Raw genomic sequence first — 20704 nt, 5'->3', positions numbered from 1 at the left:
GATAACTAGAGCTAAAATTAATTAATTTTATATTATTATTAATTTAAAAACTTATTTTTTTTTCCATTTGTAACACACTAAATTGGTGTTTTTTTAAGAATATAAGGACGAGAGGAGTAGGCCGTTCAGCTGATGGTAATTGATACACCCTGCCCATTACAATACAGCACCGCTCAAGATGATTGAAAAATCCAAAAATTCAGAGCTGCAATACAACTGCACTCGTCACCTTGAGACATAAGATGTCTAGTTTCATTTGCCTAGTAATCTCACTAGCTATGGCGCCCTTCAGACCGATACACAGTAATGCTTAGACATTACTGCTTCACGGCAGAAATAGACGCTGTTGTGGTACACATAATCTAGCCGGCATCCGGTGCAAAGGAGCCGCCCACTGGTTAAAGCAATTCGTTATTTTAGAGTGTTTTTATCCAATTATAGTATTATAAATATAAATAGTGCACTAGGGTTAATTCGGATACAGGATAAAACCGGATAATTCAGTTATTTTAGTATCACATGACACATCGCATACAAACAGGGCAACGCGAAGATAGAAGCGGGGAACAAAAGCGAGAGACAGAACAAAATAACGTTTCGTGATATTGTCAGCTAAAAAAGTTAAGAAGGATGAGTTATCCGGACTTACTCTTTATCCCTGATTGCTTACTCTGATGCACCTTACCAATATTTATCATTACCAAAATGTATCGAAAATTCGACACAACTGGGGAATTATTGGGTTGGAGGCCACAAGTTAAATTCTCGAATCATTTATAAATTTGGGATCAAAAAGTTATTTTAATCATAATAAAGTCTGCATGGATTTTTATTTGATTATCGAGCATGGCTTTCATTTTAATAAAATAGAAACTTTTTAAAGTATTAAAACGAGTGTGAATTATTTCGAAATAACCAATGACAAAATTCACCTATCGTAACACACGTATTAAAAATCAGATAAGTATATCAATATTTTACATTTATCGTAAATTTAATAATTCGAGATCCACAGAGGAACTAGGAAAAAAATAAAAAACGCTACTTGTGTAAAAACATTATGTTCCTATAAATATATAGTACCTGGACGACCGAGCTCTGCTCGGATTTTTAAAAAGGTATAAAACTTAAACCAAAAAACTAATAGGACATCTGGTTTCGAAACGGGGTCTTCTGCTTTTCGGATAACCCAAGCCCCATCTGAGCTATCCTATCTGACTAAAGTCTTGTATATAGTGACGAAATTTACCTTTGTATTTTAATGTTATTGTGGCAGTTTCTCATTAAAAAACGCATAAAACTACATTTATTGAAATTGAAACCTAGCTATACCGATTTATGACCCCGAAACTACCTGTATACTAAATTTCATTAAAATCGTTGGAGCCGTTTCCGAGATTCAGATTATATATAAATATACAAGAATTGCTCGTTTAAAGATATAAGATAAATAAAGTAAAGTATTCATTTATTCATGACAACACAAAACATTACATACATATTAAATATACAATTTTAAAAATACGGCGTCATGAAAAGGACACCCACTCAGCATTTTTTGGAATTGAAATAAGGATCACCCCAATTCCAACACTGATTTTCAGTAGGTACTTAGCAAGTCGACCTGTTGACAGCAGCTGTAGACAACACGGTTCCTTTATTTATAGGTCTTAAAAGTGACCGTCTACAAATATTACAAAAAGAGAAGAAACTAAACTAAACTACATTGAATTTAATGGGGGTTTTAAAGGTTTTTTTTTTATCAAAATAAATAGGGTATATTTTGTGTTTTTTTTTATTATTATTATTATTGAAGCTGTTTATTTTCTGATTATTATTATTTTTGTGCCTCTAAACACTTTTGTTTCTCTAATAGAAAAGATTTAAGTTTGTTTTTAAAAGAGAACAAACTTTATATAACAAAATATATATATATATATATATATATGTATATAACTACAATATTACCACTCAAAATAAGAACTTACCATGACAGTTTCCGTTGCATGAAAAGGGCGCGTGAAAATAAATCAAATAATTTGTAAAGTTAATTAGATACACATAAACCACATACCAAAAGATACCATACGATTTAATAAAAATCTAATAAAATCAATACAAATTGTTTTGTTTTAAAGTGATAACCCTCACTTCTAGGATTAATTACACAAAAAAAATTAAAAAAAAAAAATCATGAACTCTTGCACGGAACGTGAGAGGTCGCGCGGGTTCGAGTCATGAATTTTGTTTTCAAAAAAAACAATACCTTAAACAGTTATTTTATCTATATATTCAAATTCGAATGCATGAAAAATTATGGAACATGAACACCGCACAGTTGTAGCACTAGAGGAATCACAGGAGCGTTGCCTACATTTCCGTATTTTAATTTTGTAGGTATCTATCTTATACTGAGCTGGAAACACCGCATAATAAAGTTCGTTGAAAAGTTTTATTGTACGTGGATGGAAGATGTTCCTAAGCCGCACTGTGGATGAATGCCACACATCCATCCAGATATTATGGATGTCAAAGTTATGTATTTTACCATTTACCACCACTTGGGTAAAGTTGAGCTTCAATGGGAAGAAGTGGACGGAACCTCATTGCCACTTTTAAATCAATATTTTTAGCAAACTGATAAGTCGGTGTATTGATGTTTTTAAATAATAGTATGGCATAGCCTGTAACGTGGGTATCAGAAAACGATACATTTAACATAACATACAGACTTATATACTATACATATATAGACATCAATTATATTATCTTATTTTAAATATATTATATACATGTATTATTTGTGTTAAGGCGCTATAGTCCTAAAAAGTAACATTTTTGAAAATCTTCTTAAAATACTTCCTACTACGGTTCCAATTTCTTGACATGTTTTTCTTTATTTTTTTATCTAAATTATTGCAGTTTCGAAAACAAGATTACGAAAAAAAATCTCGATAGATTTATATTTTGAAAAAATAGGCTTTTTTATATGAATTGTTTTATATTATCATAAAACTATGATGGCTATAAACACAAAACATATTTTATTCGATAGTTTATTAGTATTTATAAATATTCCTCGTGGGTTTTATCAATTAATTTTGTGAATTGTTTTATACTAATTTTGTTCGTAATAAACGTTACGCGTTGTACAAAAATTTAATAACATATAAGTAATATCACTTTTCGCTTTTTGTTATACAATTACTTATGTACACTTGTGTTGCTATAAGTTTTATTGTAATAAATGGTGGTAGAACTTAATCCAAATAAATAAATCCATGACTCGGAACCAACCATTTATAATATTCATTTATAAAAATACACACCTTCTTTATTTTTGTTCTTCTTCTTTCCGTCCTTATCCTGAAAAACATGGAAAGGTATTAGAAACAGTGTTATAACTAATAAATCTCTATTGATGTTTGATCTCTTGATCTGACTCCTAATCAGTCTATCTTCGATCTTATCGTGCTACTAGCCTAGATAGACCTTTATCAACACTACCATTGCTTTAAGTCAATCTCTAAATGAACTAACATTAAGTTATATACTTCGGCTATCAATAAAAAAAAAACGTTTTATAAATTAAATACCGACTTGAAACATATACAACAACGGCGCCTATTTCTGCCGTGAAGCAGTAATGTGTAAGCATTATTGTGTTTCGAACTGAACGCCAGCTAGTGAAATTAATGGGCAAATGAGACTTAACATCTTATGTCTCAAGGTGACGAGCGTAGTTGTAGTGACGCTCGTAGTTGTAAGAAAACATAAACTTATAATGCCTACTACTCGCCTAAGTCGAGTTAGTAAGTCTTTTGTGGAGCGCTGTATGTGCTTTCACAACAAGATCCCAGAAAATGTTCAAAACAAGTTATTACGGTATTCAAAAGAATTGTTAAAAAACGTTTGTGTGGTAAAGGTGTATAACATAAATCTCAATTCTTCTCAGGTCTGAGGCATTCTTTTTGCAATGGGTGATAGTTTTTGACTTTCAATAAATGATGCCACATCCTATTTTGAATTAAATATTTGAATTATAATCTATTTTGAGAAAATAAATGTCTTTTACGCGTTTTGAAGTCGGTTAAATTTAGCTATAAACCCGGCCCACCTTCCCATTGTGCAGCGTCTCCTCGTCCCTGAACTCCGCGTTGTTCTCGTGCGCATGCGTCTCGCGGTTGGTTCCCGCAGACCCCACCGACGGCATCACGGTGCGAGATTTCGGTTTGCGCCAGCCCTGGAACAATAGCGTACGCTTAGAATTAAACGATCATAAGTAATACGATTGAGCAAAGAGGCCTTTATTATGGAAAAAGGAAGACAAACGAGCGTACGGTTCACCTGGTGTTAAGTGATCACCGCCGCCCACATTCTCTTGCAATACCAGAGGAATTACAGTATCGTTGCCGGTCTTTAAGGAAGGTGTACGAGCATTTTTTTGAAGGCACCATGTCGTATCGTCCCGGAAACACCGCACAAGGAAGCTCATTTAAAAAAGGAAGCTCTTTGAAAAGCGCCTTAAAAAGTTAGCCTTTCTTTTTCAAAGTTTCCGCACTGTAATCTATCTTGGACCGACCCGCAAAAATCGAAATTCATTGTTTGGCGGGATTGAACCTCTGGATTTTAAATTTGGAAATATTGAACCCTTGGATTGGAAATGGAACGGAATACACACAGAGTATCAGATGGTAGGTACTTCAATATATGACATAGCTATAGTCAAGAGCGTAGCTAGGATTTTGTTGGTCATAGGCATAAATAAACCAGGTAAATGCGAATCTAAATACAAACATTCATAGGTCAATCATATAAAATTCACCTGCCAATAGAATCAACTCTACGTAATATTACTTTATGGTTTGTGTGGTTGTGCCTGTACCTCGATACGTAGTTGCCTAAAGTGTGATCGAAACGACATATCTACCGTAAGAGGGTAGGGATCTAGTCAATATTATCAATAATTTATTAAGTACAGCAGTGTCGTGCACATATAGCTCATTCATTAATTCAAAATCTGTTTATCCCCAAGTAAAGAATCTGTTTCAATGTATTCTCAGGCACCAAGAACCCGAAGATGCACGACGGCAACCCACACGAGTTTCAACCTCAAAGGAGTCATCATCACTCGTCAGAGAAGGTAAGGTTCACTAACTTCACTTCTTTTTTATGTTTTATCAAGAAGAGCACAAAAAAGAATCCTGAGAGAGTTTCTTGCGCCCCTTCTTCCCTCTCAGAGTGCTATTTGCGTCCCAAGCGGTGGTAGTGTTAGAAATGACGTCAAGAAGACTAAACGAATCAATTTTGAGAAAATATTTGCTTTTATGCGTTGAAAGGTTTATATTGCTATCATACAAGTCCTAAGACATCGTAATTCGGTTAAAATTCTGACTTATAGTTTTGCAAAACATGTATTTTGTAGTTCGTCCAACAAAAGAGTTACTAACTCAACCAAGTAGCTGGCATGTCAAGTTTACGTTTGATCTGGGCATTAATATAGTGATAATCACAATTTCTCAAAAACGAATCATTATGCATTAATTTAGGTACAGCACAAGTGACATTATCAAGGATTATATATCAATATATTTTCTTAACAATACCAACATCGATAAATAAATGAAATATTGTGAGAAAACAGTCAAATCTATTTACGACCTAATTTATAAATAGCGCGAATGCTTTACCCTTTAGCAGTATATCTGGGTATACTATAGAATATAGATGCTTCAGTTAAATCTAAAATAACAATGACTTACATTCTGTGAATTTCAAGAGCATGACGGTGTTGTTAAGATATATTGCGATTGTCAGAAGGAACAGCAAATCTTGATGAACCCGTTAGTTAGGCGATAATGCACTCACTTGCCTTGTGTGATGATATCGCGGAATCCATGATTCCAGGCGCTCGAATTAAGAGACGAGTGGTCGAGGTTAAATTGAACACAGCACCGTTTTTCACAATTACTGTCACATGAAGTACTTTTTATATTATAAAAAACATAATTGGGTTTCAATTGGGTGAAAATTATCTTGAAATTATTCCGTGTTTAGCCGTTAATGTCGACCACTCGTTTTTCTCATCGAGCGGAAATATGTTTCTAAAAACACGGCCCTGGATCCGTTATTGTGTATGCTCGACTGATTGAATCGTTTCCTATTTCGAGCCTTTACAAAAGAGTGTTACGATGGCAATTAATTTATACTGTACAAAGAGTCCATCATTGATATGGTCATGAAGTGAGCACTGCACGCTTCTGCTCAAGCTTATAAAACATTTCGTTACATGTATGTTATGGATGTGAAAGTAGCAAAATAAAAAACTTATATCAATACATATAAATAAATGTCGGTTTTTAATATCAAAGTAACATCATTTTATATATGCTATATCTATATCAATGTTTTCACGGTAAATATGATCATAGCTCATGTAATAAGGAATAACGTGTAGGTGATTAAACAAAATCGTAATTTGCTACGTAATCCCCTAACATCTTATCATCACCAATAGCCCATTCATATACCATACAATAATATAATACATACCTTTTTCTTATCAGCCTTCACATTATACGAACCGCTATCATTTCTTTCCTCTACCAACAAACTCGACAAACCGTCGCTATCGTCGTTACTGACAGCGACACATACATCAAAATCATTAATATATATTTCATTACGAAGTTCATTAGTCAAATTATCGATATCATTCTCTTCGTCTTCACAATCACCCAGTTGAACGTTACATTCGTTAACGCTGACTCTATTTTTAGCATTGTTTACATCAGTTTGTTTATCAATATCTGGAACTCGTTCATTAGACAATTCTTTACACCGCGCTATATCATTATACTTTTCTACATGGCTTGTGTCATCAACGGTATTCACTATACTAATTTCATCACTACCACTACTATCTATAGCTTCATAGTTAGATTTGGCCTCCATATAACTTTAACAATTAACAGTTTTCAGAAGGGAATTATTTTCATGACCTACAGCTATTAGTATCATAAGCACAACAACACGAATTATTATCAGTACTTATGTCATCACTACCATTTCTACAAATTAGCCGTAGCTATTTAACTAGTGGTATGTATCAAGTATTCGTCGCACTCTTCATCGCAAATTATCGTACGCACGTTAGACGGTATGTATTAGCACAGGTGTTCGTTTCTCGTGATAACACCATCGCGCTTACAATACTACGGCGTTGGAGCACGTTATGATAATATTGACGGCCACGGCGCACGGTCGGCACCCAATTGCATACTGATTACTAAACCAACATATTGTATTGTCAAAGATTATTATTTAATGGATAACATAATAATGGAATCGGTATTATAAAGTTTTTATTGCTGTACAATTTTAACTATTGAGCGTTAGTGAGAGCGTTGCCGGCCTTTTAGAAAAGTGTACGCGTTTTATTCTTATTTTTAGCTAACTTGCCTCAAGGTAACTAGATGATTTGAGTCTAAATTTTTAACAGATGATAGAAATATACTTTCAAATAAGGAAAAGAACGGCAAGAATCGGACATCGCCCCCTAGGTTATGTAATTCCTAATGATTAATCTTAGCATCTAAGTAGATACTACGCGCGTATTGCCAAAAGGAACATATAATATAGTATACTTAGTTAAATTTGAAGAACACATTAATTAAAATGAATAACATGCATAATAGTCGAAAAGTATCTTACAAACAGTTTGCCGCTTTCGAGTCACGAAAACTTAGGCAGCAAACGGTGCATTAAACTCGTCTGCCTAATAATTTTATTCTATGGCAAGTAGAACAAATGAGCAAGGTCGCAGAGACAAGTCGGTCACTACGCATATATAGCTCGCGACCGTATGGTGTCTTACTTGTGATTACTTCATGCACTGAATCATCGTCGTCCATTCATCTCTCATATTATGAGATTACCTACTGATTACTATTAGCAACTATCTTTACGTATTCACTCAATATGTTTTCAACACAATATAATATCAATTTACAACAATTACGTAAATTATTTCATTTCATTTTATTATTATTAATAATTTCGTTGTTAAGAACAAAAATGGGAATCGTTTAATAATTAATAATTACCAACGTCAGACTTTACATGTTAAGCTAAGGCTACTCTCGTGCAAATTAGTTCATCCCTGGGGTAAATACTCATATTAAAAATTATTCACAAATCATTATTAAAATGGTATTGCAAATAAGTATTATATTATATATAATATATATATATACGAGGGCAGCACTGAAAATTTCGGGAATGAAGGAAGTGACTCAACATTACTATTTAAAAATGTATTTTTTGCTTTTCAAAGTATTCTCCGCGAAATTTGACACATTTTTCCATACGATGGAACCAATAATTAAAGCAATGATTCCATTCGGAAGTTGGGGTCTCCAAAATGGCCGTTTTGTAGGCGTCCACAGCTTCTTCAGGTGATGAAAATCTCTGACCACGCAATTCATTCTTTATTTTAGGGAAAGTATAGAAATCATTAGGGCTTAGGTCGGGGCTGTACGGCGGATAGTCTAATAATTATATGTTTTATTGCTCTAAAAACTCTTTTGTTCTGTGCGCGGTGTGAGAGCTCGCATTGTCGTGATGGAGGATGATGTGGCGATTGCAGTTCTCTTTACGGAGTTCAGAAACGACCTGTGGCAAACAAATGCTAGCATACCATTCTGCATTAACCGTTCTTTTGTCCCTTAAGAGGAATAGTCGCAACATGGCCGGTTTTGGAGACAAACGTGGCCATCATTTTTTTTGCAACACTCCGTGAACGAACAATTTTTGTTGGCTTTAACTCATTTTCGAACACCCAAACTCGTGACTGGTTTTTTGTTTCGGGTTCGTACGCGTATATCCAGGATTCGTCACCTGATACGAGGTTGAATCTTTCGAGAGTTCTGACGCACCAAGTAACGCGAGCCGCATTTTGCTCTTCGCAGAGCAAATGCGGTATCCATCGGGAAAACAACTTTTTTGCACCAAATTGTTCATGCAAGATTATTTGTATTTGACTCATGCCAATGTCTAAGGTTGCCTGAATTTTTTGTTTGTTGCGGTATGTCACTTGTCGATCTTCCTCAATCAGCTTACGCACAGCATCAACGTTTTATTTGGTGACTGCAGTTTTTGGACGACCTTGACGGGGATCATCACTGAGCTTGACACGTCCACGTTATAATTCAGCAAACCAGCGATAAATTGTGGTTATGGATGGGATTTCATCGCCAAATGCAGAAATCATCCGGTCAACACACTGTTTTTGTGTTAAATCACTTCAAAAGTCACAATAAATCATCGTTCTAGAAAATTCTCGCGTCAATTCCATCTTCTCAACGACTAAACAGATTTGACAAGACCTTGTGACAAGACCGAGAATTTTTTTTTTAATAAATAAATGGCATTCGATTTTTTAAACCAAGGAGTTTTCAATTAAAAAGATTTCAATATGACAGGAACAGTGGAAATATTCCATTCCTGATACTTTTAGTGCAGCCTATCTATATATATATTATATGTAACCGTATGTATATTATATACGTTTATTATAGTATGTACATTTTATATCGACCTTATATTAAATTACTATAAAAATTTATAAAAAATATAATATTTATCAAAAGTGTTATCAATGGTACATTTGCTAAAATGTATATTTGAGATTTTAAAATAAAATCTTTTAGGTGGATAAACGAACGTATAGGTCATCTGAGATAAAGTGATCACCGCCGCCCACACTTTCCTGCAACACCAGGGGAGCCACAAGGCCCTACTAGGAAGGTGTACGCGTTTATAATGAAGGTACTCATGTCATAGTATCCGAAAAACACTCAAAGAAGCTCATTCCACAGTTTGGTTGGTCCGGGGAACTGAAAATAGCTCGAGATATGGAGACCCAGTATTTCCGATATTAGGCGAGGAATTAAGGACAGAGGGAACTTTCCTAAGAGCTGTTTGACCTGATTCCTACCACAAAATTACGCCTTCGCACATTTAATAAAAAAGAGAGAGATTCGATAGAAGATACAAGTTTCTTCTGGTACTTACGCTATGCGCTTTAGAAGAGGGCTATTCGCGCTATTTATAACGTAGGTCCTAAAGAAGTACCAAGAGAAAAATTAAAAAATAAATAACATTATTATTAACTGTTGCATTATATGTATATGCATGCAATTAAGCGAATTTTCCAGCAACTGTGAGAATCATAATTGTTAACACCAGGCACAAAGATAAACTTTACTTTCTACTCGGTGAAGCTAAGAGTACCTAAAACAAATGTGTTAAGATATTCAATAAAATTGTTCAACGTTTGAAATGAATGTGTATAATTAGTATAAGGACAGCATGTGGCCTTCCTCGTCTGGGTGCCGCGTAGGCCAAACAACCAGTTGGGACCGATTTGTCCTCTGCGACAATGGATAGTTATCCGCAGATCGCTTTGCTTAGTATGTGGTACGCGACCACGCCATTTTTCCCATTGAATTCACTAAAGACTGCGATTACGGGGGATATGTTCAAGCTTGTCGTCGATTGCCAATTGAACGGAGTCAATGAGACGATCTGTTTCTGCTTTACCACTGTGGAACCTGTAGAGTGTAGACACGCGTATAGATTCTACGCATAGCTATAGAGTAGACGGATCCCAACCCTTTTATATGGAAAAGGAGGACAAACGAGCATACGGGTAGCCTGGTGTTAAGTGATTACCGCCGCCCACATTCTCTTGCAACACCAGACGAATAGGAGCGTTGCCGGCCTTTAAGAAAGGTGTACGCTCTTTTATTGGAGGTTCCGCCGTATTCATGCCTTGTTTCTCTTCAGCGGTGATCGGTACTGGAAAACACCATAGAATTCGAACGAGAGAGATTCTTCGACTCTGGCAGAGCCGGTACCTGCCGGAAGCCTGGGGTAAAATAATGAGAATTGCTGTCATTGTGGTGTAAGGATGGGGGGGTTGCATGCATAACATTTTCGTTTCTTTTTACTTTCAAGACACGATGGCATTTTTGAAGTTATACTTCTTTTGGAGCCAAATTAACAGAGTGAATTTTTACGATATGCGCGGATACTGTTACGCAATTTCGACACCCTGACGTTAGCTGGTCAACTAGACCTTTATGACCATAATTTAGTCTGAAGTATGGTGCAAATCATCAGTGTAAACATGTTTTTTTTTAATAATAAACGGATACTTATTTTTTTTATATTGAATATTATTTTATTATGTAAAGTATCAAAGTTATTCACTAACTTTAAAAGTATGATAGATTTCATTTTATAAATAATACAAACATTTATTTAGGTTAATAGCGACATCTGTTGTGTGGACGACATTCGTATAAAATTCTTTGCTAACGCGAAAAACATTTTAATGATACAGGTTTTTTATAGATGGCACTTGATCTGACCTACTAAGTTTGCGGAGGTGAATACCATGAAAAGTGGTCCATACAAAACAAATATTGTAAATAAAAATAATTATGGGTCCCAAATCGAAATAAAAACTAGGCATCCTAACTCTCAAGTTGGACTAAACTGCACTCCATGAAGAAATTCCCATTAATATCCCTGAATTAGTTCAGGAGTTCATTGGAAACAAACATCAGGACACTGGGTTTATATATATTAAGATAATAATAATATTAAAATAAACGTTATAATTTAACTAAATTATGACTGAATGATGAATATATTTAATACAAATTCTTTCTATAAACGTATAACAGCTTAAGGAATAATTTTTAAAAGGATTTTTGTTTTGTTAGGCCAAATATACATAATAACATACATACTTTTTTTCATAACGTGGACAGCAGTAACTATTATTCTTAGGTTATAAGAATCATTTTTGTGACTTTATTCATAAAATGCACTTACCTTATCATCAAAGAACCCTTGATCATCAGTTCGCTGCTGACCCAACAGTCGGTCTGTCTCGAGGTCCGTGTCTGCCTCGTCTACAAACATTTAACTTTTTAAAGATATTCAAATAATTAGTAAAACATGTTTTTGATTCATAACCAAAAAGCGTGTTAAGTTTAATTATTAAGAATATTTCATTTGTTTAACACAATAATATTGTATCGAAATACAAATATTTAGGTGTTTACAAATTATTAAAAAAAAATACTTAAAACCAATTTGATTTTTGTAAGAAAACGTAATTTTTTGTATTGAATTGTTTCACAAGTTAATGGTTATTTTTTTGCAAAAAAAAATCCCTAAATAATCTTCCAAAATAAGTACCAAAGTTGCCATAATAATATAAAATAATTTTGCAATTGATCCATTTTGAAAGGTTTTTTGCTTGTATAATGCCAGTGGTTTGATTGACTTCCACGTCAGAAATTCGCGGTCGACCGCTCGTTCAAAACGATGTAATATTTAAAATATTATAATTTATATAAAATGTGATTACCTTCATCTCCACTGGCCGCTTTGATGTCAACGGAGTCTGTACTTTGTGCAGACGTCGGCCGCTTTCTGTAAACATGTGAAATGAAGAACAACCGTGAAGTGACCATTGGGAATCTTCTTAGAACACTCTTTTAAAAAAATAAAACCCTCTCACTCTCTTTCTCCCCTTATATGTTATCGTCAAGAGGCTCACGTGATGGGAAGAAGGATACAGGCGCCCATGGACACCCGCAAAACCAGGGTCAAGAAATGCTGGCAATCTTTAACTTGGGAGTTTTCTCTATGCTTGAAGTTCGGGAAAACTATAGCCGGTATGTGATTTGAGGCAAGCGGTTGTATTAAAAGCATAAAAGGCATTTATTTTCTCAAAATTGATTCATTTAGAATTATTTTTGATGTCACTTCTAACACTACTACAGCTTCGGAAACAAATGACACTCTGAGAGAGAAGCAGCGCAAGAAAGTCTCCCAGGATTCTTTTTCGCGCTATTTTAATAAAATAAACAATATTGTACTGTCATTGTTATTGCTATAAAATAATCACAATCACTTAGATATTCAACTGTAATTGACATCTGGTGTCAACATGATGCGGGGGGGAATTTTGCATTTTGGCGTAATATCCGGTGATGGATATCGGCTTACGGCCGTTCCCAATATTCAGTCTATCTCCGGTTGTGGCCTACTTGAGATAAAAAATCGAAACTATCGTTGACTTTTCTGTCCCAATAAACTTATCGAAGGTAACTCACCTTATCCGTACAAGCTGTCTGTCAACGGCAGGACGTATGGTTTACCAGCGATAGTAGTTTGTATGGAAATTGCAATTCACGCGTCCCAATATAAGGCGATAAGAATGACTTACCGGGTATATTAGGACAGCTTCAGATTATTGACAGGTAATTACTGACAGTAGAAGGTAGTAATTTATCTCTATCTGTAGATAGTATATTGGGAACGGCCGTAAATGGGTATCAAAGCGATGCCTTTATCCGCCGCCCTAGTGGCACAATAGTGAGCAAGCATAATTATTGATTAGTTTGAAAGGCACGGTAGCTAATGAAATTACTGGCCTATTGAGACTTAACATCATCTTTATAAGACGAGGGCAATTATGGCGCGCTATCAATTTTGTGATTTTTAAGCACTTTGAGCGGCATTACAAAGTCGAAGGGCATATCATTCGTCTCGTCACTTCATAAAGGAACGACAGACCGGAATGCGGGAACAGACGCAATCGAAGAATTTTTGCATTTTGTGAATCATTTTATAAATTAATTTATTTAAGTACAAGTTAATTTTAAACTTACTCATCGTTATTGATTTCATTATCATTTATAAGACCTATTCATAACCTACTTACACTCACCTCTAAGCTAAGGTCTCGGGTTAGAATCCGAGTAGGTACAAATAATTGCATGATGATTTTAAGTAGGTTTATATATCATTGTCTGGCACCTATTGTACAGCCTGTGCCTACTGCGTTAATCGTTAATTTACTTTTAGTAAAGTTATTCTGTATGCCTATACTGGTGCCTACGGAGTTCATCGGCATGTATCGTGCGAAAATTCCTCAATGACATTCACTATCCTAATGATTTATTATAAACTATTTGTAATATTTCTGTGGCGATGATATTCTATCATCATATCAGCCGGAAGACGCCCACATCTAGATAAAAGGCAAAGATTTCCACGACGATCGGTCATGCACTGCCCTCATCCAACATATTCTGGCGATCTTGAACAAGTCTTCGGTCCATCTTGTGGGAGGCCTACCAACACTGCGTCTTCCGGTACGTGGTCGCCAATCGAGCGAGGACTTTGCTGCCCCAACGGCCATCTGTCCTTCGAGGAATGTGCCCTGCCCACTACCAGTTCATCTTCGCAATCATTTGGGCTATGTCAGTGACTTTGGTTCTCCTACGGATCTCCTCATTTCTGATTCGATCTCGCAAGGAAACTCCGAGCATAGCCCTCTCCAATCTCTGAGCGACCCTCATTTTCTCATCATTTTTCGTTTTGAAAAATCCCACGGTTTTTTGCCACGTTTGGCGATCGCAGTTGATGGTGGTGCTTTCTTGGAAGAGCTGCTGCCCATCCTCCGTTCTTTGTATCACTTAGTCGCCTCGCACAACACCCACAGGAGATGGGGTTGTGGTATTCCGGTGCGACACCACACGTATCTATATTCTATTTAATTAGGTGTATTTAAAATAATACTTATGAAAACAATAATAAATAATACTTATATTATGTGGACTCACCTGGGATACACATCATCGTGCTGCAAGTGGTGATGGTGGGGCGTGTGTGAGTGCGTGTCATGCGGTGACACTGCGCCGTGCGGAGAGACCGCACCGTGCGACACCGTGCCGTGCGGAGAGATGGCGCCATGCTGGGAGATCGTGCCGTGCGGCGAGATGGCGCCATGCTGAGAGATCGTGCCGTGCGGCGAGATGGCGCCATGCTGCGAGACGGTGCCATGCGGGGATACGGCCCCGTGCGAGTTTGTGAGCTGTGTGTGAGCGTGCGGTGACAAGGTGTGCGTGTGCTCGAGGGGCCGGTGAGGGGCGGGCGCGGGGGGAGGGGGTGCCGCACTGCACGCTGCAACAATATGATATAGTTAATAATAATAACAACAACAACAAAGTAATTCAAGTCATAATTATAACATTAGATTGCATAGTATATGTTATTTGTCACTCAGAGTTCGAGTATTGTAGATTGTCTTCGCAGTAAAGCGTAATATTAAAGCGTAATATATTATTCGCATTACTGTGTTTCGGTCTGAAGGGCGGCGTAGCTAGTGGAATTACTGGGCTAATGAGACTTGACATCTCATGTCTCAAGGTCACGAGCGCAATTGTAGTGTCGCTCAGAATTTTTGGGTTTTTCGAGAATCTTGAGCGGCACTGCACTGCATTGTATTTTTTTTTATGGAATAGGAGGAACACCAGAGGAATCACAAGAGCGTTGCCGGCCTTTAAGGAAGGTGTACGCGCTTTTTTTGAAGGTACCCATGTCGTATCGTCCCGGAAACACCGCACAAGGAAGCTCATTCCACAGCTTAGTAGTACGAGGAAGAAAGCTCCTTGAAAACCGCACTGTGGAGGACCGCCACACATCCAGATGGTGGGGATGATATCCTAACTTGTGGCGTGTCGTGCGAAGGTGGAATTCGGCGGTAGGAATCAGGTTAAACAGCTCTTCGAAACACTCCCCGTGATAAATGCGGTAGAAGACACACAATGAAGCGACGTCTGTACGCAACGCCAAGTGATCCAGCCGTTCACAGAGCACTGGGTCCCCGATAATTCGAGCTGCTCTGCGTTGCACGCGGTCCAATGGATCGAGCAGATACTGGGGTGCGCCAAACCAGAGATGACAGCAATACTCCATGTGTGGCCGGACCTGCACTTTGTAGAGTGCTAGAATGTGGGCCGGCTTGAAGTATTGCCGTGCTCTATTAATGACCCCCAGCTTCTTCGAAGCCAATTTGGCTTTGCCCTCCAGATGGCCACGGAATAGGCAATCGCTCGAGATTTTGAGACCCAGTATTCCGATACTAGTCGAGGCTTTAAGGGAAGTGTTGTCGAAGAGCGGTGAAACGGCAAATGGGTTTTTTTTAGTGGTAAACGCGCAATCTTGAGTCTCCTGGGGGATAAATTGGACAAGGTTCAATTTGCTCCATTCCGCGACCTTCTCGAGAGAGGACTCGATAGAAGACACAAGTTTTTCCCGGCACTGGTCGACGATTTCCCGAGAGAGACCTGCATGGCCCGTGTATACGGCATCACCAGTGCTGTCGTCTGCATAGCAATGTATGTTGGAGGTGTCCAACATATCATTGATATGCAGAAGAAACAGCGTGGAAGATAGCACACAGCCTTGGGGCACTCCAGCGTTCACGGGCTTTGGAATCGAGCAAATGTATTGGGCAGGGCGTATCAATTACCATCAGCTGAACGTCCTGCTCGTCCCTTATTATCATAAAAAAAAGTCTATGGATTCGCGTGGTACAGCAAACAAGTCCAAGCTGTGCCCGAGACTTATGACTCGACCGGAAGTTGATGGAGCCCCTATAAGTTCTTGATTACTCATATTGCACTCCCACTTTTCTGCACCATTAAATTTTTTTCGGAATTCCACCACCACTCATTATAATATCAAAATGTGATAAAATACACGCATCACATTGATGTCTGCTAGAATTCCAGAACCGCGCGATTCGGAAGAAACTTTTTCTCCGGAATCATCTTCCGGCTGTATTCCCTTAAATAAGTTAAGTAACTTAAAACTCAGAGCATCCCATCTCACAGGCCAGCAACATATAACTTGGCTTCTGGTATTGCGGATTTCTCTTTCCACTAAATGAGCCACCTATCCGTTGCCGTCTGGTCATAAATAATATTTGTAAGACATACCTAGAGGATCAAGTGAGTGTAAGTCTGCATCGGTGAGCACGTGGGGCTCCGTGTTGGTGCCGCTGTCCACTATCTCCTGCACCCTCATCGGAGAATGATTCTGTGACGAAATAAACGTATGCATATTTATTTATTGAACATAATAATCTTTATAATATTACAGTAACATATTCTCGCTTAGCCTCTTACCCCCTTATTCATAATGGTCAGGTCAAAAGAAGAAGACAGAGTGAGAATTAGCAATGCTTTAAGTTAGCAGACTATTATGAAAAAGGGGGTTAGTGCGCGTAATTATCTATTACATTATAATAATATTAAGATATAAATTGTATCATACAAGTAGTAAGTAGATAACTTTTAACCTTTCGCAGTTAAATAACTAAGATAATTCATTTGTTAGTACGTAATGCACATAATATGTACAAATACACCTGTTTTAGCATTTCTTTTTTTTCTTCTAAGTAGATCCCTCACTGCTGAGGATCGTGTATGCCAATTTTCCTGATTGCCGCTCTCCACTTCTCTCTGTCAGTTCAGTTACGAAAAGAAAAGTTGGGCTTCTTTCCCCAGACCTGGTGCCCAGCATAATAAACCTAAGTGGACACCTCGGAAGCAGATGGTGGAGAGCCTCAACTCTCGGTAAGTTTCCAGTTTGTGATGAGCAATTATGGAGACAACGGTTCAGCGGGAGTCCAGGGGATTTGAAATATTAGTTGCATTATTATCAGTACTATCATTTGTAGATATTCACATAACACAATAATGAGTTCATATATGAAACCTTATTAAATAATTCTTCATTAATCCACTGCAGAATTCGGATCGTTTGTTAAGTATCTCTTGTACGCCGATGACCAAGTCATTTCTGTATAATTGGCGAATGAGTTGCAACAAATGATGGATTGCTTGAACGAGAGTTTTAAAGCGAGAGATATGAAAGTGAATGCAAGAAAGACGAAAGTGATGGTATTTGAGACGGATGAAAGTTTGACTGAGCGTAATATTGCGATTGAAGATGAAAGGGTAGAACAAGTTACAGAATTAGTGTATTTGGGTAGCATGTTTATAAGAGACGAAAAATGTGAAGGAGACATTGAAAGGAGAGTAACTGCGGGAAACTGTGCACAGCACAGCACCAGACTGTGCCAAAAGTGGCGCGACTGACAGTACATAATGGAGTGCTCGTCGCCACGTTAATGTACGGAAATATGAGCTGGATGTCGTAGAAGAAGAATAAAAGCAAAATAAACGCAGTTGTGTATGTTTGAGGTGAGACTGATAGATAGAATTCCGAATGCGGTAATACGAGTGCACTGTGGGCTGAAAGAAGATGTCGTGATAATGATTGAGAAAGGAATGTTTAAATGGATTGGACACGTGTCAAACGTATAAGGATGTGTGGGCAAGTCGGTCGCGGAAGACCTCGTAGGACAATCATCGACCAAATTGGGGATGTATTGAAAGGTCCGAAACACCCGGAACCTGCGAGCATGTATGAAAATAGTAATGAATGTAGGAGGAAGCGCGTGAGGTTTGTCAGGATAGAAACAAGTGGCATTGTTGTCTCTGCCTACTCCAACAGGAAAAAGGCGTGTGTGTGTGTCTTTCATGAACTATAACATATAAGCAAGTCTGTCAAACATACCTGTATTGCCAGTATCTCATTGTTATTGTCACAATCAGACGCGTGGCCCGACGACAGGCCGTCCTCCACCACAGGTAAGGCTATGATGCGGTTTAACTCCATTTGAACTGCAAATACACTTCAAATGTAATATATATTAATACCCCCATTTATCAATATTCAATAATAGCCCCGTACATTATATTACATCATATAACAGCACATAGTACACTCATACTCATAACACACTCGCTACTGCAAGACCGCGAAAACCGCTTAGGGGCCTCAGTAATGCGCATGTATGTGCGAGTGTGTCATTTCGAACGCTTGTTAGGTTACTTCCGTACTGGTACATAATTATGTCTACTGTGCTTAAACTCTGTATAATTTCAGCTGTCAAATGGCTATAAAAACGAAATCAAAGATACGCAATTAAGATAATAAATGTGATACTTATACACCCGAAGGAAAGTATTCCAAGTACAGAAGTACATGATAGGGAGAAGTAATTTTAAACTTTAACTAACTTTACACTGCCTTAATTAGTAAGAAAGTAACTGTGTTATTACAAAAAAATCAAACATATTGAACACTTGTTTTAAAGAGGTTCTATTACAAATCTGTGTCTTTCTGTTTTTCTAACGAAAGACGAAACTAAGGTGTGTCTAACGGATATAGATCTATTAAGGAAGATTTAGATTATATGATGACAGATAGATGACAGCTGACAACAATTGCGTTCTGTTCCTTTTGTTCCTGTACACTTATTTTTATGTTGTGCTTCGAGACGTTTTAGTTAAACACAAGCTAAACACTGTTTTGTAATAGAAAAGGATAAACTTCATTTTAGACGTCGTTATTGTTAGGTCACTGACGTTGTTATAGTTAGGTCTATTTAGCCTTTAGTTTAAGACCCCAATATGACACGACACTGCACTCTATCATGATCGGTATGACACGACCCACGACATAATAATAATTTGTCAATGGCCAGAATAGTGAAGCACAGACCTTTCATCTCGGAGAGTTCGTTCTCCATCAACGCCAGCGACAGATCGCTGTCCGAGTCGCTGCCGGGTGAGGACATGGCAAGGGCCAGTTCGCGGCGAGGGGAGGTGTCCCCGCTGGCCCCGTCCCCGATCACCTCCTCGTCCTCGAGCGGCATATCGGTGGCCTTGTCTGCTAGTGCTGAGTGACCAGCGCGCAGGGCTGACATGTCCGGTGCACCGTAGCGGGTGCACTGTTGCTACAGAGAAATACACAAAATCAAAATGAAACATTTTAACTAAATTTAATCAGTTTCTGAACGCAAGCCTGAATCTACCAACGAAATAGCATACGGAGAAGATTCTTTTTAATGCAGGACGTTCAGCTGATGGTAATTGATACGCCCAGCCCATTACAATGCAGTGCCGCTCAGGATTCTTGAAATACCAAAGAATTCTGAGCAGCACTATAACTGCGCTCGTCACCTTGAGACATAAGATATCAAGTCTCATTTGCCCAGTAATTTCACTAGCTACGGCGCCCTTCGTACCGAAACACTGCAATGATTCCACATCACTGTTTCAGGCAGAAATAGGCGCCGTTGTGGTACCCATAATCTAGCCGGCATCCTGTGCAAAGGAGCCTCTCACTGGTAATTTTGAGACTGAGACTTTTTTTAAAGACAAATTACATAATAGTAAATATTACTTGATAAGTGAAATAACTTGTTTGCGGTTCCCATTCAAAAGGAGTGATATCATTTTGTAATATTTTTACCACACACGTTGGGGATGTATTGAACTAACTGGTATTTCGAACCCCACGTTTCGCAGGAAGTTCTTTGTTTCGTACAGCCATTACGTAGAATCATCTGCCAGACAACAATATTATCACTAACCGATACGGTTGAGCTAGCCATAGGATCTATCTCATGATCTGTGTTACTGCAGATGTCCATTATCCACTATTTTCAATTGAAATCATTCATTCATGAGCCGTTTGCCCATATTTCTACTCCATTATATAAAAAACATCACAAAACTCTGCTAAATTTAACAATAGATGTATTTTGTACAGTACAGAAACAATAACATAACAACTCAAAACAATACATATTTATTTCCATCTCTAATGCAAATCTAGTCTAAATAATATATAATTTGCGGGATATTCTTACCCATAAAGATAAAAATATTTGCTAAATCGTTATGCATCACAAATC

The 20704-nt window shown here is 37.5% G+C and overlaps 1 protein-coding gene and 1 long non-coding RNA gene across 3 annotated transcripts in view; both read right to left on the bottom strand.

Moving 5' to 3' along the window:
* The window catches only part of LOC126976380 (protein lin-10-like), a 222462-nt gene that overhangs the window by 21361 nt on the left and 180397 nt on the right, over nt 1–20704 (bottom strand). Inside the window, exons 11-18 of one of the 2 annotated variants that reach the window (XM_050824680.1) lie at nt 19507–19741; nt 18517–18623; nt 16872–16971; nt 14712–15051; nt 12446–12510; nt 11905–11984; nt 4118–4243; nt 3330–3366 (exon numbers count right to left, since the gene is read on the bottom strand). In XM_050824680.1, coding sequence (XP_050680637.1) covers nt 3330–3366; nt 4118–4243; nt 11905–11984; nt 12446–12510; nt 14712–15051; nt 16872–16971; nt 18517–18623; nt 19507–19741 — 1090 coding nt within the window. Of the gene's footprint in view, nt 1–3329; nt 3367–4117; nt 4244–6552; nt 7269–11904; nt 11985–12445; nt 12511–14711; nt 15052–16871; nt 16972–18516; nt 18624–19506; nt 19742–20704 lie in introns of those variants that run through there. The other variant, XM_050824681.1, reaches the window with a different exon arrangement.
* LOC126976452 (uncharacterized) overlaps nt 1–20704 on the bottom strand; it is a 160865-nt gene that overhangs the window by 21361 nt on the left and 118800 nt on the right. The gene's annotated exons all lie outside the window — the stretch shown is intronic.

The sequence above is a fragment of the Leptidea sinapis genome, chromosome 40 (assembly GCF_905404315.1).
Source record: "Leptidea sinapis chromosome 40, ilLepSina1.1, whole genome shotgun sequence".
In the NCBI taxonomy this organism is placed as follows: domain Eukaryota; kingdom Metazoa; phylum Arthropoda; class Insecta; order Lepidoptera; family Pieridae; genus Leptidea; species Leptidea sinapis.
The sequence above is the reverse complement of the archived record's forward strand: the minus strand, read 5'-3'. Positions and strand labels throughout refer to the sequence as shown.